Source organism: Melanerpes formicivorus, unplaced genomic scaffold (genome assembly GCF_026170545.1).
Source record: "Melanerpes formicivorus ecotype bairdi unplaced genomic scaffold, bMelFor1.0.p_v2 SCAF_103, whole genome shotgun sequence".
In the NCBI taxonomy this organism is placed as follows: domain Eukaryota; kingdom Metazoa; phylum Chordata; class Aves; order Piciformes; family Picidae; genus Melanerpes; species Melanerpes formicivorus.
The window spans coordinates 868432-893674 of NW_027142455.1; the positions used below are offsets into that span (position 1 = coordinate 868432).

The 25243-nt window shown below is 62.6% G+C and overlaps 1 protein-coding gene across 9 annotated transcripts; it reads right to left on the reverse strand.

Moving 5' to 3' along the window:
- Window positions 1-3387: 3387 nt before the first annotated feature.
- CUNH11orf24 (chromosome unknown C11orf24 homolog) lies at window positions 3388-25243 on the reverse strand. 9 transcript variants are annotated; one of them, XM_068166651.1, is made up of 6 exons: window positions 25076-25243; window positions 23999-24233; window positions 10664-10905; window positions 7343-7459; window positions 5065-5332; window positions 3388-5010 (listed from the first exon to the last, which is right to left on the reverse strand). In XM_068166651.1, exons 3-6 carry the CDS (start codon window positions 10824-10826, stop codon window positions 3993-3995), a joined length of 1566 nt encoding a protein of 521 aa, XP_068022752.1. In that variant the 5' UTR covers window positions 10827-10905; window positions 23999-24233; window positions 25076-25243; the 3' UTR covers window positions 3388-3992. The 9 variants fall into 9 exon arrangements, with proteins under 9 accessions (XP_068022752.1, XP_068022748.1, XP_068022749.1 ...); XM_068166647.1 differs by having other exon boundaries at window positions 3388-5332; window positions 10664-10902; window positions 24111-24233; XM_068166648.1 differs by having other exon boundaries at window positions 3388-5332; window positions 24111-24233.

A 25243-nucleotide genomic window follows, 5' to 3' on the forward strand; every position in this document is an offset into this window, starting at 1 on the left:
GGCAAGAGTGACTCTGGTGCTCAGCCTCACACCAAGCAGCTGCTCCTGCTGAGCAAGCCATTCCCAGCTGGCAGGGCAGCAGCTGAGGGAAGCACACAACAGACAGGTTGTGCCAGGAGCTGGAGAGGAGGCCTGGATGTAAACAGAGCAGGGCTGTGGGAACTGCAGCAAGGCTCTGGTGAGCACTCAGCCTCCTGTAAGGACCTGTTGAGAAGCCACAGAGGGATTTATGGTGCTGGTTGCTTTAGCTATGGTGCAGCTGCAATATTTTCTCTGTGTTCATGAGAAACTCCCTGAGACTCTTTGTAAATAGAGTTGTAACTCAGTTCCAGCTCTTGGCATTCCCTCACTGAAATTATCCCTCCAGGGTTTTATTTGTTTTTAATAAACCACTCTTGGAAAGAATCTGTTTGCAGACAGCTCCTGCAGAGCTGCAAGCAAGGCCCCCTCCTGCCCCCAGGAACCGCCACTGCAATCGGACATCCCTTCAAAGGGCAGAGATCCAGCACACCTTCACAGGCTTCCACTTCACAGAGCCCACCTTGGGGCTGGGAAGGGATCCATGGAGAGCAGAAGCAGCAAAGCCACAGCTAGTGTAAGGCTCAGCCCAAACTGTCCTCGTCCCTAGGCTCAGCAGCTCCAGGGCTGATGCTCACAGACTGCCTTAGGGGAGCTCCACAGGGTCACAGCTTGAGGTGGCTTGGAAGAGACCCTCAAAGGGCACTTTGAGCAACCTCCCTGGGAGATAGCTCCTGCAGAGCACTGCTGGAAGAGCTGCAGCATGGACCCTGCACACAGCAAGGCACTGCCTGGATGCAGGAACTCACACACACAGGCAATGAGAGGAGTCACTGCTGGGGGAGGAGAAGCTCAGCAGGAGCCAGCAGGGAGCACTTGCAGCCCAGAGAGCCAAGCAGAGCCTGGGCTGCAGCAGCAGAAGTGTGGCCAGCAGGGCCAGGGAGGGGATTCTGCCCCTCTGCTCCACTCTGCTGAGACCACAGCTGGAGCTCTGGGGCCAGCTCTGGAGCCTCTGTGCCAGGAAGGCTCTGGAGGGGCTGGAAGGTGTCCAGAGCAGGGCCAGGAGGAGGAGCAGAGGGCTGGAGCTGCTCTGCTCTGCAGACAGCCTGAGAGAGTTGGGGTTGTGCAGGCTGGAGAGGAGAAGGCTCCCAGGAGACCTTCTGGTGGCCTTCCAGGAGCTGCAGGGGGCTCCAAGCAAGCTGGGGAGGGACTTTGGAGGGTGTCAGGGAGGGATAGGACTGGGGGGGATGGAGCAGAACTAGAAGTGGGGAGCTTGAGATTGGCTGTGAGGAAGAAGTTGTTGGCCAGGAGGGTGGTGAGAGCCTGGCACAGGCTGCCCAGGGAGGTGGTGGAAGCCTCCTGGCTGGAGGTGTTTGCAGTCAGGCTGGAGGTGGCTGTGAGCAACCTGCTGTGGTGTGAGGTGTCCCTGCCCATGGCAGGGGGTTGGAGCTGGCTGAGCCTTGAGCTCCCTCCCAGCCCTGCCAGCTCTGTGACTCTATTTAAGCAAGATGCCTGAATGAGGGGCAAGAGCAGGGAGCTGGCTCTGAGGCAACACCGCTGTCCCCAGCTGGGAGCCAGCAGGGAGCTGGGGACCCAGCTCTTACCTCAGCTGTGGAGCAGAGTCCCAAGACCAGATGCTCAGCTCTGTGGTAGTGCCTCACCTGCAGGCAGAGGAAAGCTGAGAGCTCTACACAAAGAGAAGTCTCTGGACTCTGTGGCTGTAGAGCAGCCTCTGCCTGCCCTCTGCTAACAGCTCAGGGCAGCTGTGCTGTGAGGCACAGTCCCAAGCACTTTCATAGGGTGCAAGAGCCCAGCTGTGCTGGAGAATGCTCCCAGCAGCTTGTGGGCTGGATGCTGCACACGGGGTGCTCCTGGCTGATGGCACAAGGCAGGGTTCTGCCAAGGAGAAATCAGTTCAGAGCCTCAGAATACAATTCTGACTCTCAAACCTTTCCCCTCCTCCAGGCAGGCTCATGTGAAGTTGTGCCTTCCAGCAAGGGAAGATTCCCAAAGCCACATCATCCTTTACCCTGGGAGATGGTTCACCCCACTGGGACACAGACATGGTTGATGCAAAAGCAGTGCAGAAGGCTGCCTGAGGCTGACAACCAGGCCATCACTTTCCTTGCCTCAGCAGCCTCTGCTCCCTGAAACCTTCTCCTCAGAATCTGTGCTGGGTAAGGTGCAGGAAGTCACTCCCCAGCCAGACCTGCAGCTTGCAGACTACCCCTGGCCCCTGCTGCTGCTTGTGCTGCCTGCAGCTCTTCTGAGCATTTCCAGTTTGGTGCCACAGAGTCACAGCTTGCATCAGGTGGGAAGGACATCTGCAACCCCCTGCCATGGGCAGCAGGGACAGCTCCAGCCAGGGCAGGCTGCCCAGGGACACAGCCAGGCTGAGCCTGAATGGCTCCAGGGATGGAGCCTCAACCACCTCCCTGGGCAGCCTGGGACAGAGTCTCCCCAGCCTCCCTGGGCACAACTCCCTCCTGAGCTCCAACCTAACTCTGCCCTGCTCCAGTTCCACAGCCCTGCTGACCCATGCCATGGTACCACACCAAGGATGTTCTTGTTCCTGCCTGAGGCCTTGGCACCCCTGTGCACCCCACAGCCTGCTCCCCTCTGCTGTCAGAGGTGTCTCAGCATGAGAACTCCTGCTGCTCATCTGAGCTCATCCTCCAGCCTCAGCTCAGCTGCAGAGGCTGAGGCTGAGCAGAGCTGCTCAGAACATGCCTGCAGCAGAGGGGTTGGGGCAACAGCTGAGAAACCACAGCACAGGATAGACTCCTACAACTGTTTGGGCTGGAGAAGGCCTCTGAGGTCATGGAGTCCATACCTCTGGGGCTTTATGTCCCTCTGCAGCTCCTTGTGAAGAAGGGGCCAGGCTCTGCTCAGTGCAGGGACAGGACAGAAGGCATTGGACACAAACTGGAACCCAGGAGGTTCCACCTCAACATGAGGAGAAAGTTGTTTGGTGTGAGGCTGCTGGAGCCTGGAGCAGGCTGCCCAGAGAGGTGGTGGAGTCTCCTCTGGGGACTTTCCAGCCCCACCTGGATGTGTTCTGTGTGCCCTGCCCTGGCAGGGGCTTGGACTGGATATCTCCAGAGGTCCCTTCCAGGCCCTCCCACTCTGTGATGCTAAGCCCAGAGCCTGCTGCAGTTCAAGAGCACAAGCAGTGCCTGGGGGACTGGCAGCAGCAGGACCCTGGGAGGTGATCAGCACCTCCTGTGCCATGTCCACACTTCCAGGGAGGGCTGCAGAGCCTTCACACTTGCAGTGCTGAAGTAGGCCTAAGGTGTGAAGCCCTCCCAAGCCCCCCTGCCTGCTTCTGCACTGCAGGGAGGTGAATGAAACCAGAAGTGGCCCCAGAGCTGTCCTGGCAGGGCTCTGTTTATTCAGTGAATACAAAAATAAGATGCTTTGAGTGCAGAGGCACAGGAACCTGTTCCATGGTGAGGAGATACCTTGGGTTAGCAGCAAGCAAAGCCTTGGAGCCAGCCCTCTTCCCAAGCCAGCAGCACACTGAGACAGGGCCCAGGGGATTCACAGCTCCCTGTGCAGCACTGCTCTTCCCTCAGCCCTGAGCTCAGAGCACCCTGCAGGGGAGCAGCACAGGTGGGGTGGAGGCAGCACCAGGAACCTGCTCTGCACACAGCAGAGCTCAGCCTCTTCTGAGGGTGCTGGCTGCCCCCTGGCTGGGGCTGCTCTGCAGTGAAGACCAAAGCTGCTGTGCTCTGTGGAAGCCTTTCCAAGGCCTTGCTGGCTTGGTTTGGGCTTTTGTTTGACAGCAACCTCTTGCATGGCTGAATACAAAACATTGCTCCCCCCTCACTCCAGCCCAGGGCATCTCCCCTCAGCTGCACTGGAAGGAAGTCTGGAAGCACTTGCAGTTGGTGTTCCAGGCAAGCAGGGAAGAAGCCCAAGCCCAGGCTTGCTTTCCCCTTCCCACCCCTGCTCCCCCTCTCCTCCCCAGCCTCTCACATCTCTGAGTCCAGGTACATCCCATTGATCAGGTAATCCACCTGGGTGTAATCCTTCTTCTTGTAGCTCTCATAGGCCTGCATGAGGAAGAGCACCAGGACAGTGATGAAGAAGCCTGTACCCACCAGCAGCACTGCCAGGAGGGAGCTCCTGTCCACCAGGTACTGGGTCAGGGGCTCGGCAGCCACCAGCAGGTAGTCACTGTCTGTGTCCTGAGCGCCTGCAGGGCCAGGAGCTGCTGTTCTGGGGGCATCTGCTGGGGAGGAAGTGAGAGATGTTGGCCCCATCCCAGGCCCAGTCATTGTTTCTGCTGGGGAGGCAGGAGGTAAAACCTCACCACCTCTTGTAGAGCCCAGAGGAGTGGACGAGGAGGCGGTGGGTGCCCCTGCTGCTGCCTCTGGGTTAGGCACTGCAGTGCCAGGCAGAGGCTGTGCAGGGTATGTCCTGTTCTGAGGGGCCAGTGCCAGGGGAGCAGTGGGGAGGGCAGCAGATCTGGGGGGTGGCACTGAGACAGAGCTGTTATGTCCTGAGCTCCCCACGCTGCCCCCAGGCTCGGGGACGTGGCTGGAGCCCGAGGCAGAACTGTTGGCACTGGCAGCAGGAGGGGGAGAAGAGGCAGTGGCTGATGTGGCCTCAGCGAGATGAGAACCTCCAGGGGCAGTGGAGGCCTTGGCAGTTACTCCATAAGCTGTAGAGAGGACAGTGGCATTTGTGGCCTTTGTTGGTATGGCTGTGGTGGCTGAGGAGGTGGCTGAGGAGGTGGCTGAGGAGGTGGCTGAGGAGGTGGCTGCAGTGGTGCTGGCTGCAGTGGTTGCTGTGGTGATGCTGGCTGAGGAGGTGCTGGCTGAGGTGGTGCTGGCTGCAGTGGTGCTGGCTGCAGTGGTGGCTGTGGTGGTGGTGGCTGAGGTGGTGCTGGCTGCAGTGGTGGCTGTGGTGGTGGTGGTGCTGGCTGAGGTGGTGACAGCTGCAGTGGTGGAGGCTGAGGTGGTGCTGGCTGAGGTGGTGCTGGCTGCAGTGGTGGCTGTGGTGGTGCTGGCTGAGGTGGTGCTGGCTGCAGTGGAGGCTGAGGTGGTGCTGGCTGCAGTGGTGGAGGCTGAGGTGGTGCTGGCTGCAGTGGTGCTGGCTGCAGCAGTGCTGGCTGCAGTTGTTCTGCTTGCAGTTGTTGGTCCATCTTGATCCCCAGCCTCCAGCAAGTGCCTCAGGGGCACCCTGTGGGCGGCAGCAGCGGAGGCAGCCAGGTGGTTCTGTGCCTCCTGTGGCTCCCCCCCTGCACCCCTCAGCCTCTCCTCTCTCTGGGGCTGAAGCAGGGCTGTGTCCCTTCTCCCACTGACAATTCCTTCAAAGAAAGACAAAACCAATGGCTGTGGCAAGACCAAAACTGCCAAGGTCAAAGCTGAGCTCAGCCCCAGCATGCAGCCAGAGCAGGGGCTGTGGGGTGGGGGCAGGGCCGCAGGAGGAGGGGAGCTCAGCTCTGGCCCTGCTGCACAAACCCCCTGGGGGCTCACTGTCTGCTGGGCTTCCCCCTGGCCACAGCCCTCTGGCATTTGCCCTCCAAGGGAATCCATCCCACAGCAGGGGCTGCTGAAGTCCCAGGCTGCACTCAGGAGCTGTGCAGAGAAGCAGCAGAGCGGTGCAGGGCTGGGCAGGCTGCGAGCCAGGCAGCAGCAGAGGAGCTCTGAGCAGACTCTGAGCTGGGCACCTCAGGCTGTGGGAATTCCCACTCACACCTCCCTGCTGCCACAGCAGGCCCCTCTGGTGAGGCAGGGTTCCAGTGGCACCAGCCCCATCTGCTGAGGCACAGAGGCCTCTGCCAGCCTGGCAGAACCATGCAGACCTTTGCTCCCCGTGCAGGGCTGGGCACAGAGCCCTCCTGCAGCTCCCTCAGAGCACTGAGCCCAGCTCCCAGCCAGCTCCACTCTGCTGTGTGCCTTGGGCTGCCAGGCAAGGCCCTGCCCTGGCAGCTCCCCACCAGCCACTGCTGAGCTGCTCTGCCTCCAGCAGCAGGCTGCTGCCTCTGGCACAAACCCCTGCCAGCTCAGCACAGCCCAGGCCAAGCTCCTGCCCCTCAAGCAAACACATCTGCTCTGCCCTCCTGCTGCCAGGCACAGCCTGGGCACTGCCAAGGGCTCCAGGGAGTGAGGTCCCCAGCGTGCAGCCAGGCTGCTGCTGCCTGCCCCAGGCTGCACACAGACACCTGCAGCACAGGGGCAGTGCCACAGCCCTCAGGAGGCCAGGCAGGCAGTGTGCCCAGGCAAGAGTGTGCCCAGGCAATGTGCCCAGGCAGTGTGCCCAGGCAAGAGTGTGCCCAGGCAAGAGTGTGCCCAGGCAGGCAGTGTGCCCAGGCAGGAAGTGTGCCCAGGCAAGAGTGTGCCCAGGCAGAGAGTGTGCCCAGGCAGGCAGTGTGCCCAGGCAGGCAGTGTGCCCAGGCAAAGAGTGTGCCCAGGCAGGCAGTGTGCCCAGGCAAGAGTGTGCCCAGGCAGGCAGTGTGCCCAGGCAGGCAGTGTGCCCAGGCAAGAGTGTGCCCAGGCAGAGAGTGTGCCCAGGCAGAGAGTGTGCCCAGGCAGGCAGTGTGCCCAGGCAGAGAGTGTGCCCAGGCAAAGAGTGTGCCCAGGCAAGAGTGTGCCCAGGCAGGCAGTGTGCCCAGGCAGGCAGTGTGCCCAGGCAAGAGTGTGCCCAGGCAGAGAGTGTGCCCAGGCAGGCAGTGTGCCCAGGCAGGCAGTGTGCCCAGGCAAAGAGTGTGCCCAGGCAGGCAGTGTGCCCAGGCAAGAGTGTGCCCAGGCAGGCAGTGTGCCCAGGCAGGCAGTGTGCCCAGGCAAGAGTGTGCCCAGGCAGAGAGTGTGCCCAGGCAGGCAGTGTGCCCAGGCAAGAGTGTGCCCAGGCAGGCAGTGTGCCCAGGCAGGCAGTGTGCCCAGGCAAGAGTGTGCCCAGGCAGAGAGTGTGCCCAGGCAAGAGTGTGCCCAGGCAGGCAGTGTGCCCAGGCAGAGAGTGTGCCCAGGCAAAGAGTGTGCCCAGGCAAGAGTGTGCCCAGGCAGGCAGTGTGCCCAGGCAGGCAGTGTGCCCAGGCAAGAGTGTGCCCAGGCAGGCAGTGTGCCCAGGCAGAGAGTGTGCCCAGGCAAAGAGTGTGCCCAGGCAGAGAGTGTGCCCAGGCAGTGTGCCCAGGCAAGAGTGTGCCCAGGCAGAGTGTGCCCAGGCAGAGAGTGTGCCCAGGCAGCAGCCCTGACCCACAGAACCAGCCTGCTGCTCATCCCCAGCCAGCCCCAGAGCTGAGAGCCAGGCAGGATGTGAGCACAGGCCCTGGGGGCAGCAGCAGCAGCCTGCAGCAGCAGGGCCTGGGCCATGGCCTTACCTGCCAGCAGGTCTCTGAGGTCCTGTTCTGCAGCAGCCTGGCACACACTCAGCTGGGCACACTGCAGGAGCAGGCAGTGATCCTGGTAGGGCACAGACCAGTTGCAGTGGTGGCTACCTGGAAACAGCAGAGGAAGATGAGGGCTGGAGCATGGCTCAGTGCCCTCTGCCCTCAGTGCCCTCTGCCCTCAGTGCCCTCTGCCCTGCACCACAGCCTGGCCCAGGGAGTGTCCTCATCTCTGCTCTGGGCGAGGGCCCCGAGGCAGCCCCAGGGAGCCTGCAGGTGGCACGGGGCTGGGAGGCTGAGTCCCCTGTGTGGCTGTTTGAGGCTGGGGCAGTGCTGGCACCCTCTGGCTGAATGGTTTGGAGCAGTAACAAACACCAGCAGATATCCCAGAGGAGTTTCCTTGGTGGGCTGGCAGAATGCAGCCTTGTTTGAGTGCAGCTGGCATTCCTCTCAGTGTCTGTGCCCTGCTCTTCCAGCCTGCCTGCTCCTGAGCAGCCAGACTCTGACCCTGGACACCAGACAAGCTCTGACCCTGCCTCTGCTTGGGGGCCTAACCAAATGCCATCCTCATTAATTACCTTTCCTCTCTCTCTAGCCCCTTTTGGGAAACAAGGGAGGTAGGGGCAGAGAGGGGGTGCAGAGGGGGCGCAGAGGGGGCGCAGAGGGGGCGCCCAGCTCTGCCCAGGGCAGGGAGCTTTGCTCCTGTATTTCCCTGTGCTGTGTATTTCTGTATATGCATTGTAAACACTGGATATTGTGTGTGTAGAACCTGCAGTTCAGGTTTCATAGTTTCATAGTTTCATAGTTTCATAGTTTCATTCAGGGTTGGAAGGGACCACAAGGATCATCTAGTTCCAACCCCCCTGCCATGGGCAGGGACACCCCACACTAGATCAGCCTGGCCACAGCCTCATCCAGCCTGGCCTTAAACACCTCCAGGGACAGGGCCCCAACCACCTCCCTGGACAACCCATTCCAGGGCTTCACCACTCTCGTGGGGAAGAACTTCCTCCTCACATCTAGTCTCAATCTCCCCACCTCCAGCTTCATTCCATTCCCCCTAGTCCTATCACTGCCTGAGATCCTGAGCAGTCCCTCCCCAGCCTTCCTGGAGCCCCCTTCAGATCCTGGAAGGCCACAATGAGGTCACCTGGGAGCCTTCTCTTCTCCAGACTCAACAGCCCCAACTCCTTCAGCCTGTCCTCACAGCAGAGCAGCTCCAGCCCTCTGCTCATCCTCCTGGCCCTGCTCTGGACACCTTCCAGCCCCTCCAGATCCCTCTTGCCATAGGGGCTCCAGAACTGGAGGCAGTACTGCAGGTGGGGTCTCCCCAGAGCTGAGCAGAGGGGGAGGATCACCTCCCTCAACCTGCTGGCCACACTTCTCCTGCTGCAGCTCTGGTTGGCTTTCTGGGCTGCACTCTTGCTTCTCCCACTGAGCTAGCTGTGGGGTTTTGGTTTGCTTTTTTCCCCTCTCTGTGGGGGAGGCAGAGCTTGGCCTTCTCTCAACCCACCACAATCTGCTAGAGCCTAGGGAAGCTTCACAGCAGGCTCTGGGCAGGTCACAGCCATGGCCAAGGCTCCTTGGCTGAAGTTCAACAAGACCAAGGGCCAGGGCCTGCCCCTGGCTCCCAAGCACCCCATGGGAGCTCCAGAGCTGGGGAGGGGTGGTTGGAAAGCTGCAGCTGGGAGAGGGACCTGGGGGGGTTGGTTGGCAGGCACTGAGCAGGAGCCAGCAGTGCCCAGGGGGCCAAGAAAGCCAAAGGCAGCCTGGCTTGGGTCAGAAGCAGGGTGGGCAGCAGGGCCAGGAGGGGATCATCCCCCTGTGCTCAGCACTGGGATTTGAGGCCACAGCTGCAGTGCTGTGCTCAGCTCTGGGCCCTCCTGCAGGAAGGCCATGGAGGGGCTGGAGCCTGTCCAGAGCAGGGCAGCCAGGCTGGAGAAGGGCCTGGAGCCCCTGGGCTAGAGGAGGGCTGAGGGAGCTGGGGGGGTTGAGGCTGGAGCAGAGGAGGCTGAGGGAGAGCTCCTTGCTCTCTGCAGCTCCCTGCAGGGAGGTTGGAGTGAGGAGGGGGCAGCCTCTGCTCCTTGGTGCCAAGGGCCAGGAGCAGAGGAGATGGTTGCAAGCTGCCCCAGGGGAGGCTGAGGCTGGAGAGGAGGAAATCTTTCTGCCCTGGAAGGGATCTGAGCCCTTGGCAGAGGCTGCCCAGGGCAGTGCTGGAGTCCCCATGCCTGGGGGTGTTCCAGCAGCTGTGGGCCTGGTGCTCAGGGCCATGGTCTGGTGCTGAGCCTGCAGGGCTGGGTGGGGGCAGGGCTGTGACTCTGTGCTTCATAGAATGGTTTCTATTGGCAGGGACCTGAAACATCCTCCAGTTTCACCCCCCTGCCCCGGGCAGGGACACCTCCCCCCCTGCTGCTCTGCCCTGCCTCTGCTGGCAGGCAGCTTCCATCTCCTCCCACTGATTGGTGACTTAAAGAATCAGGATGAAAAGCCAGCACCAGGTGGAAGTTTTGCCCCTAAAGGATCCCTGCTCTGCCTCAGTGAAAACAACTGGAAGGCAATGAAATTCACCCAGCAGCTGCAGCTCCCCTACCCTGCTTTGTCTTCTGGCACCAGCACCTCCCCAAAGCAGCAATTCAGTGCCTTAGACAGGGACAGAGACTGCCCTGCAGCTCACACCCACTCAGCACTCAGCTGGGTGTCCTCAGCAGGGCAAGAACTGAGCTCCATCTCTTCCCCCATGGCCCTCTCCTCAGTGCTCAGTGCCACAGCAGTGTCACAGCCTCCTGGAACCATGAGCCCTGCCCAGCTGCCTGTCAGACATCCTGCACCACAGCCAAGGTCTCATCCCACCACAGCCTCTCCAGCTCTCTCTGGGTGCTACCAGCACACCCCTGGGGGTAGATGAGGTGGGGCAGGACAGCTCTGACAGAGTCAGCTGGGAGGTGAATGCTCTGTAAAGACACCTCAGAGAGGGACTGCAGAAGGTCCTTCTGCCCCCAGCCTTGCTCAGCCCTGTGCCTGGCTGCAGCACACAGCTCCCTGCAGGGCTCCCTGGGGCACCATGCAGCCAGCACCCTCCAAGCCCAGAGAGCTGAGCCCAGTGTCTGCAGGCTGCAGTGCACACCAGGCACTCCTGCAGCCTGCTGCTCACAGAGGCCAGAGGGAAATGCCTGCTCTCTGGCTCCAGCTCATCCCAAGCTGGCAGAAGCTATTCAGGGGGTGCAGAGGGAGCTGGAAGTGCTGGGAACAATGGGGGTTAGGAAGGCAGCTGCCAGGGGAGCAGGAGGCACTGCAGCTCAGGGGCAGGAAGCTGACCTGCAGCAGCTGGGCTCTGGCAGGCCTGCCTGCACTGCTGCTCAGAGGACAGCCTGCTGATCTGCACCACCTGGACTCCTCTCCCTCTCAGGGCAGCAGGCCTCTGCTCACAGACACAGAAGGGGATCAGGGGCAGGAGCAGGATGGCAATCCACATCTTCATCTGGGGCCTCCCAGGGGAGCTTCTCTTCCCAGGAGCAATGCTTTCTGTGGTCACCTCCAGACCCACTGCAGTGTGCCTGCTGGGAAGAAAGGACCAAATCAGAGAGGGGAGGAAATGACCAACTCCCATCACAGTGCTGCTCTACACAGCCCCTCCAGATCTCCCTCCCCACCCCTACCGCTCCAGGAAGCACTCCTGGCAGCATCCTCACACCCAGCACACAGGCAGGGCAGCATCCTCACACCCAGCACACTGAGAGGCAGGGCAGCATCCTCACACCCAGCACACTGAGAGGCAGGGCAGCATCCTCACACCCAGCACACTGAGAGGCAGGGCAGGATCCTCACACCCAGCACACTGAGAGGCAGGGCAGCATCCTCACACCCAGCACACTGAGAGGCAGGGCAGCATCCTCACACCCAGCACACAGGCAGGGCAGCATCCTCACACCCAGCACACTGAGAGGCAGGGCAGCATCCTCACACCCAGCACACAGGCAGGGCAGCATCCTCACACCCAGCACACTGAGAGGCAGGGCAGCATCCTCACACCCAGCACACAGGCAGGGCAGCATCCTCACACCCAGCACACTGAGAGGCAGGGCAGCATCCTCACACCCAGCACACTGAGAGGCAGGGCAGCATCCTCACACCCAGCACACTGAGAGGCAGGGCAGCATCCTCACACCCAGCACACTGAGAGGCAGGGCAGCATCCTCACACCCAGCACACTGAGAGGCAGGGCAGGATCCTCACACCCAGCACACTGAGAGGCAGGGCAGCATCCTCACACCCAGCACACTGAGAGGCAGGGCAGGATCCTCACACCCAGCACACTGAGAGGCAGGGCAGGATCCTCACACCCAGCACACTGAGAGGCAGGGCAGCATCCTCACACCCAGCACACAGGCAGGGCAGCATCCTCACACCCAGCACACTGAGAGGCAGGGCAGCATCCTCACACCCAGCACACAGGCAGGGCAGCATCCTCACACCCAGCACACTGAGAGGCAGGGCAGCATCCTCACACCCAGCACACTGAGAGGCAGGGCAGCATCCTCACACCCAGCACACTGAGAGGCAGGGCAGCATCCTCACACCCAGCACACTGAGAGGCAGGGCAGCATCCTCACACCCAGCACACTGAGAGGCAGGGCAGCATCCTCACACCCAGCACACAGGCAGGGCAGCATCCTCACACCCAGCACACTGAGAGGCAGGGCAGCATCCTCACACCCAGCACACAGGCAGGGCAGCATCCTCACACCCAGCACACAGGCAGGGCAGCATCCTCACACCCAGCACACTGAGAGGCAGGGCAGCATCCTCACACCCAGCACACTGAGAGGCAGGGCAGGATCCTCACACCCAGCACACTGAGAGGCAGGGCAGCATCCTCACACCCAGCACACAGGCAGGGCAGCATCCTCACACCCAGCACACTGAGAGGCAGGGCAGGAGCTCTCCCGGGGTGCTCTTTGGAAGGGGCACTCTGCCCTTCTCCCCTCAGGCCCCAGGGGAGAGGAGCTCAAGTCAGAAGCCCAGCAGCAGAGCCAAGCCCCAGGCCCAGGGAGCAGGGCAGCACAGATGAAGCATTCTGGCTTGCTCTGAGACCCTGCCTGAGTCTGGCAGCAGCTGACAGCCCCAAGGCCTCCTCCTCCAGGCTGCTCTCAGCCACTCCTTGCCCAGCCTGGGTTTGTGCTGGGGAGTGCCCAGAGCAGGGGCAGGACCTTGCAGACACACCAGCCTCAACCAAACCAACTCTAAGCCTCTCCCCTAAGTACTTTTCAAGGGCTGCCTTCTTCCTCCTCACTGAAGCAAGCTCTGGGCCTCCCCATGCAGGCATGGAGAGAAAAAGGCCTCCAAGGAGTGCTCAGAGTCAGCCTGGGAGACATCTCAGAGGTGGAGGGGACAAGAGCAGCTGGGGACACAAAGGCAGCTCAGAACACCTGGGAGAGGCATAAAGAGCAAAGGGACAGCAGCCAGTGGGGACACAACTAAGAGCTGAGGTAGCCAGCCAGGCAGGGCCCCCATGCCTGTGCACCCAAGCACCTGGCTAAGAGCCTTCTCCCCCTCCAAGAAAGCTCAGGATGATACTCATTAGCTTGGGCTCCCAGACTGCAGCATTTTGCTGCTCCAGACCATGAAGCTTTATTGTGATTCTCCTCCTTACTCTGTGCCCTGAAGCCCTGCCCAGGGGAACAGTTTGAGCCTCCAAAAGAGCCTGCCTGAAAAGGGGGGAAGTCAAGCAGCTGCCCCTGAGCTTCACAGAGGACACACAACCTACAGCTCCACACTGGCCTCTCAGAGACAAAAGTGAGGCCAAAGCTGGATGGGAAAATGCAGTGCCCCAAATCCAGCAGCCTCAGACACCCTGCAAGTCCCCTGAGGGACTCCCTGCCTCCTCCTTGCTCTTCTGGTCCTTCACCCCTGTGCCTGCTGCAACCATGGAGCACTGAGACAGAGGCCCAGGGAATGCCTCAGCTTGGAAGGGACCTCAGAGATCATCTGCTCCAAGCCCCTGCCCTGGCAGGGACACCTCCCACCAGCACAGGCTGCTCAAGGCCTCATCCAGCCTGGCCCTGAACCCCTCCAGGCAGGAGGCAGCCACAGCCTCCCTGGGCAGCCTGTGCCAGAGTCTCCCCAGCCTCACTCTGCAGAACTTCTTCCTCAGCCCCACTCTAACTCTGCTCTGCCTCAGTTCCAAACCATTCCCCCTTGGCCTGGCTCCAGACCCCCTCAGCAGAAGTCTCTCTGCAGCCTTCCTGCAGGATCCCTTCAGCTCCTGGCAGCAGCTCTGAGGTGCCCCTGGAGCCTTCTCCCCTGCAGGCTGCACAGCCCCAGCTCCCTCAGCCTGTGCTCCCAGCAGAGCTGCTCCAGCCCTGGCAGCATCTTTGTGGCCTCCTCTGGCCTCTCTCCAGCAGCTCTGAGTCCTTCTGCTGCTGGGGACAGCAGAGCTGGAGGCAGGGCTGGAGGTGAGGCCTGAGCAGAGCCCAGGGGGAAAAAAATATAACCCCCCCAAATGTCTGCATCTCCTGCCCCAGAGCAGGGGAGCCCAAAAGGACTGCACCAGGGGGTACCTGCAGCCCTGACCCTGGCTTGTGGCCTCCTCTCTCTGGTGTAACAGTGCCAAGCATGAGGCTGGGCTTTGTGAGCAGGGCTCTCACTGCAGCCTGGGGTCATGCCTGGGCCATCCCCCCTGGGAGCTGCCAGCAGCAGCCTTGGAGGTCAAGGACAGCTCAGCAGCCCCAGTCCTGCCTGCCCAGGCAGCACCAGCCTCCCCCAGCTCCCTCCAGCTTCACCTGCCCAGTGCAGGCTGGCTTGGCTCTTTCCTCACCACTTGCTCTTCCCAGAGCTCCACAGTGGGAGTTGAAGGGCCCAGGAGAACTGGAGCTGACCTGTGAGAGACAACTGCAGCCCACAGCACAGGCATGGCATGCTCAGGGCACAGCCCCATGGCTTGGGCAGGGGACTGAGAGCACAGAGCTGTGTTCCTCAGCCAGGGCCCCCAGCACAAGCAGGACCTGGAGCTGCTGGAGAGGCTCCAGAGGAGGCCACCAAGGTGAGCAGAGGCTGCAGAACCTCCCCTGTGGGGCCAGGCTGGGAGAGCTGGGGCTGTGCAGCCTGGAGAAGAGAAGGCTGCAGGGAGACCTCAGAGCAGCCTTGCAGTGCCTGAAGGGCTCCAGGAGAGCTGGGGAGGGACTCTGGCCAAGGGCTGGGAGTGCCAGGCTGAGGGACAATGGCTTTGAGCTGGGAGAGAGGAGACTGAGAGTGGAGAGGAGGAAGAAATTGTTGAGAGTGAGGCTGGGGAGACTCTGGCACAGGCTGCCCAGGGAGGCTGTGGCTGCCTCCTGCCTGGAGGGGTTCAGGGCCAGGCTGGATGAGGCCCTGAGCAGCCTGTGCTGGTGGGAGGTGTCCCTGCCCATGGCAGGGGCTGGAGCTGGCTGAGCTCTGAGCTCCCTGCCAAGCCAACCCTGCTGTGAGTGCAGGTGGAAATCACTGCATGCAGCCAGAGCCTCCTCTGAGGCTGCCACAGCAGTCTGAGCACAGGGTGGGAGAGGGAAAGGTTTTTCCCTGCTGCCCAATGCAGAGCAGCCAAACAAAAGAAAGACAAAGAGAGAATGCAGCTCAGTCCTATCAGAGCTGGACCCCATCCTGCTCTGCACACACCAGCTCTACTGGGAGTGGAACTGAAGTGGATTCCCAGCCAGACTGGAGTGCTGCAAAGCCTCCCCCAAGGCAAACCACCCCAAATCCAACACAAACAATGCAGCAGGCAAGGCAGAGCTCAGCGAATCGCTTTCTGTTCAGCAAACAAAGCCAGCCCAGAGCCTCTCCTCCAGCTGGAGGCTGTGCTCAAGTGCTGTGCTCAGCTGAAGCACCAGCAGCTCCCCAGCTCTCTCAGCCAGCTCCTGAGCCGGGGCAGGGGGCCCTGAGCCAAGGCTTGTGCCAGGGGTGGCTGCAGGAGAGCGCTGGGGCAGGCAGCGCAAAGGCTGTGCTGAAGTCCAGGCAGACAATGCCCAGGCCCTGCCCTCCTGCCCCAGCCAGCTCACCTTGCTGGAGCTCAGGTCAGGCAGGCAGGAGCTGCCTTTCACAGCCCCTGCAGCCTGGTGTGTGCTGGGAGTGCCATGGGAGTGCCACCCAGGATGCCCTGCCCCCTGACCTGCCCTGGCACCCAGCTCAGCCTGCCAGGCCTGCAGCTCCCTGGATCCCCCTTCCAGCCCTTCCAGCCACGTTTGCTGGCCCCCAGCCAGCTGGGACCCCCCTGTCAGCCAGGACTGCTGACACCATGGTGGGCAGTCTGCTGAGCACCCCGGCTGGATCCCATCCTGTCCCTCAGGCCTGTGCACAACAGCTCACTGAGCACTCCCTGCTGCACTGTGGGGGCTCCCTCCTGCTCCCCAGCCCTGTCTCCCAGCTCCAGGGGCTGACCCCCCAAGCAGCAGCTCTGTCCCTGGCAGGTCCTGGGGCAGAGCAGCCCTGCAGCAGCTCAGCCTCTCCCTGCTCTGTGCTCACTGAGCTCCCTGCCACCCCCAGCAGCGGCTGGAGGCTCTCAGCAGACACAAACCAGCCCTTGTCACAGCCTCCCTCTCCCTCCCTCTTTACTTCTGCAGCAGCAGTGCAGCTGTGGGGCTGGGACAGGGCACAGTCTGCAGAGCTCAGCCCTTGGTCCTTCAGGGAAGAGAGCTCAGCTGCCCCCAGCCCAGATGAGAGAGTGGCACTGCACAGAGAGCTGCAGCCTGCACCCACCTAACCTCCTGCTGCAGGGCAGGGCCTGGCTGGGTGCTCAAGCAGCTGCAGACATGGGTCCTGCACTGGGCATGGCCCACCTGGCTGCAAACACCCAAGTGCTCACACCCCTGGCTCCCTGGCCTCGCCCCAAGCTGGCCCCCAGTGTGCTGACCACACGGCTGAGAAGCCAAGGCTGGGAGCTGGGGCTGTGCAGCCTGGAGAAGAGAAGGCTGCAGGGAGACCTCAGAGCAGCCTTGCAGTGCCTGAAGGGCTCCAGGAGAGCTGGGGAGGGACTCTGGCCAAGGGCTGGGAGTGCCAGGCTGAGGAACAATGGCTTTGAGCTGGGAGAGAGGAGACTGAGAGTGGAGAGGAGGAAGAAATGGCTGAGAGTGAGGCTGGGGAGACTCTGGCACAGGCTGCCCAGGGAGGCTGTGGCTGCCTCCTGCCTGGAGGGGTTCAGGACCAGGCTGGATGAGGCCCTGAGCAGCCTGTGCTGGTGGGAGGTGTCCCTGCCCATGGCAGGGGGTTGGGGCTGGCTGAGCTCTGAGCTCCCTCCCAGCCAAGCTGTGGCTCTGTGTGAGCTGGGGGAAAGGAGCTGCTGGCACAGCCAGGCTCACTCAGCAGCACCCCAGACACCTCCCACGCTGCAGAGGGCATTTGAAGCTGAGCTCTCCCACCACAGCCACACAGCCCTTGGGGAGCACACTTCATTGCTGCCCTGTCTGAGCACCCTGCACAGCACCAGCCCAGTGCCAGGGCAGCAGCAGCTCCACCTCCCAGCACTGCAGCTCAAGCTCAGACCATGGAGTCACAGCCTGGTTGGGGCTGGAAAAGCCCTGCAAGGGCAGCAGGTCCCCAGACCAACCCAGCCCCACCATGGCCACCAAAGCCTGCCCCAAGTGCCTTGGCCACAGGTTTCTGCACACCAGGCCTGGGGACCCCAGCACCTCCCTGGGCAAGATCCCTGAGGCCACAGCAGCACAAGGCAACAAAGGCAGCAGAGGCAGGCAGGGGAAGAGTGCTGGCAGGGGGCAGTGCTGGCAGGGGGCAGTGCTGGCAGGGGGCAGTGCTGGCAGGGGGCAGTGCTGGCAGGGGGCAGTGCTGGCAGGGGGCAGTGCTGGCAGGGGGCAGTGCTGGCAGCTGTGCTGCCCAGAGGAGCCCTCCTCCAGTGCTGAGCAGGGCAATGGCAGAGCAGAGCCAGCAGCTACATGCAGGGTGGCTTCCACCTCTACTCCTGGAGAGCCAAAGCAGGGAGCAAGGCCCAAGAGCCTCCAGTGGGCACTGACCAGCACTCTGCAGACCCTGCCACTTGCTCTGCTGGTGAGGCTGTTCTGAGGAGCAAGGGGCAATGCCCATGCAGGCACTGCTGCAGGCAGGGGGGGCACCCTGCACCACCCCAGAGATGCATTGTGCTGTTCAGGCTCACAGGATGTCAGGGCTTGGAAGGGACCTCAGGAGCTCTTCCAGTCCAAGCCCCCTGCCAGAGCAGGAGCACAGAATCTAATGCAGGTCACAGAGCACATCCAGAGGGGGCTGGGAAGGCTCCAGAGCAGGAGACTCCACAACCTCTCTGGGCAGCCTGCTCCAGGGCTCTGTGAGCCTCACAGGGCAGAAGTTCCTCCTCATGCTGAGGTGGAACCTCCTGTGCTGCAATTTATTTCCATTGCCCCTTGTCCTGTACCAGGGTGCAACTGAGCAGAGCCTGGCCCTGTCCCCTCCCTCCTGACCCCCAGCCCTCAGCTATTGATAGACATTGATCAGATCCCTCTCAGCCTTCTCCTCCCCAGACTGAACACCCCCAGGGCTCTCAGCCTCTCCTCCCCAGGCAGTGCTGCAGTCCCTTCAGCATTCTTGCAGCCTCCCTTGGACTCTCTCCAGCAGATCCCTGTCCCTCCTGAACTGGGGAGCCCAGAGCTGGATGCAATATTCCAGGGGAGGTCTCAGCAGGGCAGAGCAGAGGGGGAGGAGAACCTCCCTGGCTCTGCTGGACACACTCTGCATGCCCCCCATGCCCTCATTGCTGGCCCATGGGAACTTGTTATCCACCAGGGCCACCAGGTCCTTCTGCACAGGGCTGCTCTCTCTCTGCTGTCCCACAGGCCCCTGGGCTCCTCCCCAGCACGGTGACCTCCCTGGATTGCCAGCAGCCAGAAGCTGGAGATGCTGCCAACGTTTCCAAGGTGCACAACCAGCTGCTGCCTGCACCCCTGCCACTGTGGCTGCAGCACCAGCAGCAGCCCTGCACCCCAGCTGGCAACTCACAAGCCCCAAGGGCTCCTGCAGGTCTAGGCTGCAGAAAGGGAAGCACAGCTTCAGCCCAAGGGAGCAGAGCCAGCCGGAGGAGCACACACAGGAGGTGCCTGCTGCCAGGAGGGGGTCAGTCAGGGTTACTGCACAGCACATCTTGCCTTCCCAAAGTCACCAAGGCCAACAGCCCCCGGGGAGCCCTCCCCAGATGAGGCTGGGCATCACTGGTGGGTTAGGTATGACAAAGGGCAACACCTGCAGGACAGGCTGGGAGCCAGGAAGGGAAGCAAGCTCGCTGGGCCCAAGTGCAGTGTGTCAGATGGCATCCAGCCACAGATGGCCAAGCCCTGCAGCAGGCTGCCCAGAGAGGCTGGGGAGTCTCCTTCCCTGGAGAGCTTCCAACCCCCCCTGGCCATTGTGCCCCTGGGCAGGCTGCTGTGGGTGCCCTGCTGGAGCAGGGGCTGGGCTGGGTGAGCTGCTGTGGGTGCCCTGCTGGAGCAGGGGCTGGGCTGGGTGAGCTGCTGTGGGTGCCCTGCTGGAGCAGGGGCTGGGCTGGGTGAGCTGCTGTGGGTGCCCTGCTGGAGCAGGGGCTGGGCTGGGCTGGGTGAGCTGCTGTGGGTGCCCTGCTGGAGCAGGGGCTGGGCTGGGTGAGCTGCTGTGGGTGCCCTGCTGGAGCAGGGGCTGGGCTGGGTGAGCTGCTGTGGGTGCCCTGCTGGAGCAGGGGCTGGGCTGGGTGAGCTGCTGTGGGTGCCCTGCTGGAGCAGGGGCTGGGCTGGGCTGGGTGAGCTGCTGTGGGTGCCCTGCTGGAGCAGGGGCTGGGCTGGGCTGGGTGAGCTGCTGTGGGTGCCCTGCTGGAGCAGGGGCTGGGCTGGGCTGGGTGAGCTGCTGTGGGTGCCCTGCTGGAGCAGGGCTTGGGCTGGGTGAGCTCCAGAGGTCCTATCCAACCCTCACCATGCTGGGGCTGTGTGAAACTGCCCTCCCAGCCCTGTCAGGGTAGGAGGGGAAAAGCCACAGAGACCACCTGGCCTGGCTCCTGGTGCAGCATAAGCCATGGAGCTTCCCCCAGCAATTCCTGCAGCAGGAGGAGGTGGGAAGGGTGGCTCATCCCTGCACAAAGGAACCCTGCACCAGCTCTGGGCTCCTGGGGGTGAACTCCTGCCTCAGAAAGGCCTCCAGGCCCAGTTTAAACACTTCAAAGGGCACATGGCCAGCCTGGGTTGCCACTGAGGATCCACAGGCAAGCATCAGCCAAGGCTCTGCTTCTCCTCTGGCTCTCTCAGCATGGCCTTGCTTGTGCTCTTAGAACTGGGTATCAAACACAAAGCAATGACTGAGGGGCAAGGAGAAACCCAAAGCAGGCACCAGCAGCACCTGCTGATGCTTCTGCCTGGGGCCCAGTGATGAGAGCAGAGGGAGCTGCTCAGCAGAGGCATGCAGCAGCGCAGAGGAGCTGCAGGTGTGAGGCAATGCAGGTGCATGAGAGCACCAGGACCTGCCTGCTGGCAGCCAGCAGCTCAGCCCCCTCCCCACAGCAGCCAGGACAGAGCACTCACACAGCCAGCAGGAGCTGAGCTCACCCCACTGCTCCTCAGCACCACCTCCCCCAGCTCCCAGCCACTGCCACCCTGGGCTGGGGGTGTGCAGTGCAGCAACAAGTTCACTGCTGCCACAGGCAGGGCCCTGTGCCCCATCACTGCAGCCCTGCTGGCATGAGCTCCTGCTGGGCCTGGCTGCACTGCCTGCAGCCTGGAGAGCTGCTCAGGATGATACAGAATGGCTTGGGTTGGAAGGGACCTTAAAGACATCTGGCTCCAGCCCAGCTGCCAGGGGCATGCCCTGAGCCCTGGGGCAGAGCAGCACAGCTGTGTACCAAAAGCTGCAGGGAAAAAGAAGTTTTATCCAGGCCTTAAGAGCCACAAAACACAGAGAGAGGCAAGAAACTCCACTCAGACAGCTGGAGTCTGCATGGTTTCTTCCAGCACAGCTTTGGGCACTTGCAGCATGCCCTGCTTTGAGCAGCCAGCTCCCTGCTCAGCACCCTGAAAGCACACAGGCATCTCCCACAGCCAGGCTCTGCCTCCCAAAGGAGGCACAGCACCCAGCCAGGCTGTGCAGCCAGGAACTCAGCACACATCAGCAGGCCTTCAGCAGTGATGTTGTCTCATCACTGAGGCTTGGAAGGCTGCTGGCAGGTTCCTGCCACTGCCTGTGCAAGGCTGTGCCAGGAGGCTCCGGCGGCCTGCGGGTCGCCCCCGTGCCAGCCAGGATGCCAACGGCACAGCACCAGGCACAGAGTCTGGCAGAGGGGTTTGGAACCCCAGCAGGGGACTGCACTGAAGGGGACAAATAAATAAATGGAGCTGTCTGCAGCAGTGTGTTGGGGAAGGCAGCCTGGGACCCCCCCAGAACAGCACTCCAACAGCACATGGCTCCCTCCACACAAGGAGCAAGCAGCAAGCATCCACAGCAACTGCACTCAGCTACTGAGAGCACAGTCACTGAGGCTGGGTTAGGCCTCTGAGACCACCAAGCCCAGGCTGTGACACCACCACATTGCCCACACCATGGCACCAAGTGCCACATCCAATCTCTCTGTGAACACCTCCAGGCATGGCAACTCCACCACCTCCCTGAGCAGCCCATCCCAGATTGCCCTTTCCCTGAGGAATTGCTTCCTAACACCCAACCTAACCCTGCCCTGGCACAGCTTCAGGCCTTGCCCTCTCATCCTGTCACAGGTGCCTGGGAGCAGAGCCTGCCCCCCACCTTACTGCAGCCTCCCTTCACGCAGTTGTAGAGAGTGCTAAGGTCCCCCCTGAGCCTCCTCTCCCCAGGCTGCACACCCCCAGCTCCCTCAGCCTCTCCTCATCAGCCTTCCCCTCCAGTCCCTTCCCCAGGCTGCTTGCTCTGCTCTGGCCTCACTCCAGCACCTCAAGATCTTTCCTGAAGTGAGGGCCCAGGGCTGCTCACAGTGCTCCAGGTGAGGCCTCAGCAGTGCCCAGCACAGGGCACAGCTCCATCCCTGCTCCTGCTGGCCACACTGCTCCTGCTACAAGCCAAGATGCCCTTGGCTGGCCACACTGCTGGCTCCTGTTCAGCTGTCAACCAGCACTGCCAGGCCCCAGGACAGACAGATGCCTTCTAAGCCACCATTGGCATGCAAGGGACTGCACCCAGAGACAGGAGTGGATCCTCACGGGGGGTAAGTGAGATGAGCACAGGCACCTCTGACCAGACAGGCAGGCAGGCAGGCAGGCACCTCTGACCAGACAGACAGACAGGCAGGCAGGCACCTCTGACCAGACAGGCAGGCAGGCAGGCACCTCTGACAGGACAGGCAGGCAGGCAGGCACCTCTGACCGGACAGGCAGGCAGGCAGGCACCTCTGACCGGACAGGCAGGCAGGCAGGCACCTCTGACCAGACAGGCAGGCAGGCAGGCACCTCTGACCAGACAGGCAGGCAGGCAGGCAGGCACCTCTGACAGGACAGGCAGGCAGGCAGGCACCTCTGACCGGACAGGCAGGCAGGCAGGCACCTCTGACCGGACAGGCAGGCAGGCAGGCACCTCTGACCGGACAGGCAGGCAGGCAGGCACCTCTGACCAGACAGGCAGGCAGGCAGGCACCTCTGACCAGACAGGCAGGCAGGCAGGCAGGCACCTCTGACCAGACAGGCAGGCAGGCACCTCTGACCAGACAGGCAGGCAGGCAGGCACCTCTGACCAGACAGGCAGACAGGCAGGCAGGCACCTCTGACCAGACAGGCAGGCAGGCAGGCAGGCACCTCTGACCAGACAGGCAGGCAGGCAGGCAGGCACCTCTGACAGGACAGGCAGGCAGGCAGGCACCTCTGACCAGACAGGCAGGCAGGCAGGCACCTCTGACCAGACAGGCAGACAGGCAGGCAGGCAGGCACCTCTGACCAGACAGGCAGACAGGCAGGCAGGCACCTCTGACCAGACAGGCAGGCAGGCACCTCTGACCAGACAGGCAGGCAGGCACCTCTGACCAGACAGGCAGGCAGGCAGGCAGGCACCTCTGACCAGACAGGCAGGCAGGCAGGCACCTCTGACCAGACAGGCAGGCAGGCAGGCAGGCACCTCTGACCAGACAGGCAGGCAGGCACCTCTGACCAGACAGGCAGGCAGGCAGGCAGGCACCTCTGACCAGACAGGCAGGCAGGCAGGCAGGCACCTCTGACCAGACAGGCAGGCAGGCAGGCACCTCTGACCAGACAGGCAGGCAGGCAGGCAGGCACCTCTGACCAGACAGGCAGGCAGGCAGGCAGGCACCTCTGACCAGACAGGCAGACAGGCAGGCAGGCACCTCTGACCAGACAGGCAGGCAGGCAGGCAGGCACCTCTGACCAGACAGGCAGGCAGGCAGGCAGGCACCTCTGACAGGACAGGCAGGCAGGCAGGCACCTCTGACCAGACAGGCAGGCAGGCAGGCACCTCTGACCAGACAGGCAGACAGGCAGGCAGGCAGGCACCTCTGACCAGACAGGCAGACAGGCAGGCAGGCACCTCTGACCAGACAGGCAGGCAGGCACCTCTGACCAGACAGGCAGGCAGGCAGGCAGGCACCTCTGACCAGACAGGCAGGCAGGCAGGCACCTCTGACCAGACAGGCAGGCAGGCAGGCAGGCACCTCTGACCAGACAGGCAGGCAGGCACCTCTGACCAGACAGGCAGGCAGGCAGGCAGGCACCTCTGACCAGACAGGCAGGCAGGCAGGCACCTCTGACCAGACAGACAGGCAGGCAGGCACCTCTGACCAGACAGACAGGCAGGCAGGCACCTCTGACCAGACAGACAGGCAGGCAGGCAGGCACCTCTGACCAGACAGACAGGCAGGCAGGCACCTCTGACCAGACAGGCAGGCAGGCAGGCAGGCACCTCTGACCAGACAGACAGGCAGGCAGGCACCTCTGACCAGACAGACAGGCAGGCAGGCAGGCACCTCTGACCAGACAGACAGGCAGGCAGGCAGGCACCTCTGACCAGACAGACAGGCAGGCAGGCAGGCACCTCTGACCAGACAGACAGGCAGGCAGGCAGGCACCTCTGACCGGACAGACAGGCAGGCAGGCAGGCACCTCTGACCAGACAGACAGGCAGGCAGGCAGGCACCTCTGACCAGACAGACAGGCAGGCAGGCAGGCACCTCTGACCAGACAGGCAGGCAGGCACCTCTGACCAGACAGGCAGGCAGGCAGGCAGGCACCTCTGACCAGACAGACAGGCAGGCAGGCACCTCTGACCGGACAGGCAGGCAGGCAGGCACCTCTGACAGGACAGGCAGGCAGGCAGGCACCTCTGACCAGACAGGCAGGCAGGCAGGCACCTCTGACCAGACAGGCAGGCAGGCAGGCACCTCTGACCAGACAGGCAGGCAGGCAGGCACCTCTGACCAGACAGGCAGGCAGGCAGGCAGGCACCTCTGACCAGACAGGCAGGCAGGCACCTCTGACCAGACAGGCAGGCAGGCAGGCACCTCTGACCAGACAGGCAGGCAGGCAGGCAGGCACCTCTGACCAGACAGGCAGGCAGGCACCTCTGACCAGACAGGCAGGCAGGCAGGCACCTCTGACCAGACAGGCAGGCAGGCAGGCAGGCACCTCTGACCAGACAGACACGGCAGCAGCATGCACCCTACAGCCCAGCTTTCAAAGCTACTGCCCAGCCACAAACCTTCTGAGGTCTAAAGGGCAGCAGTGCTCCCTGTCAGCCAGCTGAGCTCAGCAGGGCTGCAGCCAGGGTGGCTGCTGAGGGCTGCTCCCGCAGAAGCCGCCGGGTAACTCACGCTCTCGGGAGCCAGGAGTGCCGTGGCGTGACCCAGCCTGGCAGGGAGGCAGCCAGCCAAGGTGTAGGGCATCAGGGCACCCTACTTGACAAGGTCCTGAGGCAGGATTTCTCTTTGCCAATCCTAGAAGACAAAGTTTGGGAGACAGCAGAGGGGAAAGTTAAGGGAGTCACTGAATCCGCTAGGGCGAGATCCACTGCCAGAGCCTGTCCACAGAGGATGCTGTATGGGAGAGCCTCAGAGCAGTGTTCATGCTGCCTACCACTGCCTGGATCCCAGCTGCCACCGTGCTCACACTGCCCAGGTAGAGTCAAATCCACCGAAAAGCCTTACTTCAAGTGTGATGAAGACTTCAGCACGCAAGGAAGAGGACTCCGCGTGCCGGGGTAAGCTCAGCTGTCCGAACTGGACACTGTTTGCCCAGCCACTGGCACCTATTAGCAATGCCACGCACAAGGACGACCTGCTACAGACTCTGCGTTTTGGAGGTGCTCCGTAGGGCCTGGAAACTGTACCGCCCCGGCAGGGAGCTGAGTCAGTCAGCTGCGCTCCCCGCCCCGAGACCGAGTTTCGTCGCTGCCACCTCCCCAGGAACAAGCCCCCGGGAGCACACCCCCACGGCCCTGCAGCGGAGGACGGAGTGAGCACACCGCCATAGCTGCCAGGGGGCCGCAGGGCCTGGGGGGCAACTTAGCGGCAAACTGATCTGCAGCTTCCCAGACAGTTTAAGGCAAGAGCTACGGAGCTCCTGCCTGCCCCCGGGCCGCGGCCGCCCGCCCCCGTCCCGCTCGCGATCCGCAGCACTTTAACTCGGCACCCGCTCCGCAGCTCTCCCGGCCCCAGGGATCGCCAGCACCGCCGCTCGCCCGGCACAGCACGACACAGCCCGCCGTGCACCCATGCCGGCAGCCCCATCCCGGACCCGGAGACAGGCACCACTCACTCACCCGCCCGCCCGCACTTACGACGTGGCAAAGGCCGGCGGAGGGCCGGGCGGCTGGGCGGCGGCAGCACAGTGGAACAGCGGGGCGGAGGCAGTAGGGCGCTTCTCCCGGCGGAGGCGGCCGCACGCCCGACGCTGGCGCGGCCGCCGCGGGAACGAGCGGAGCGCTGCCGCCCAACGCCCGCCACAT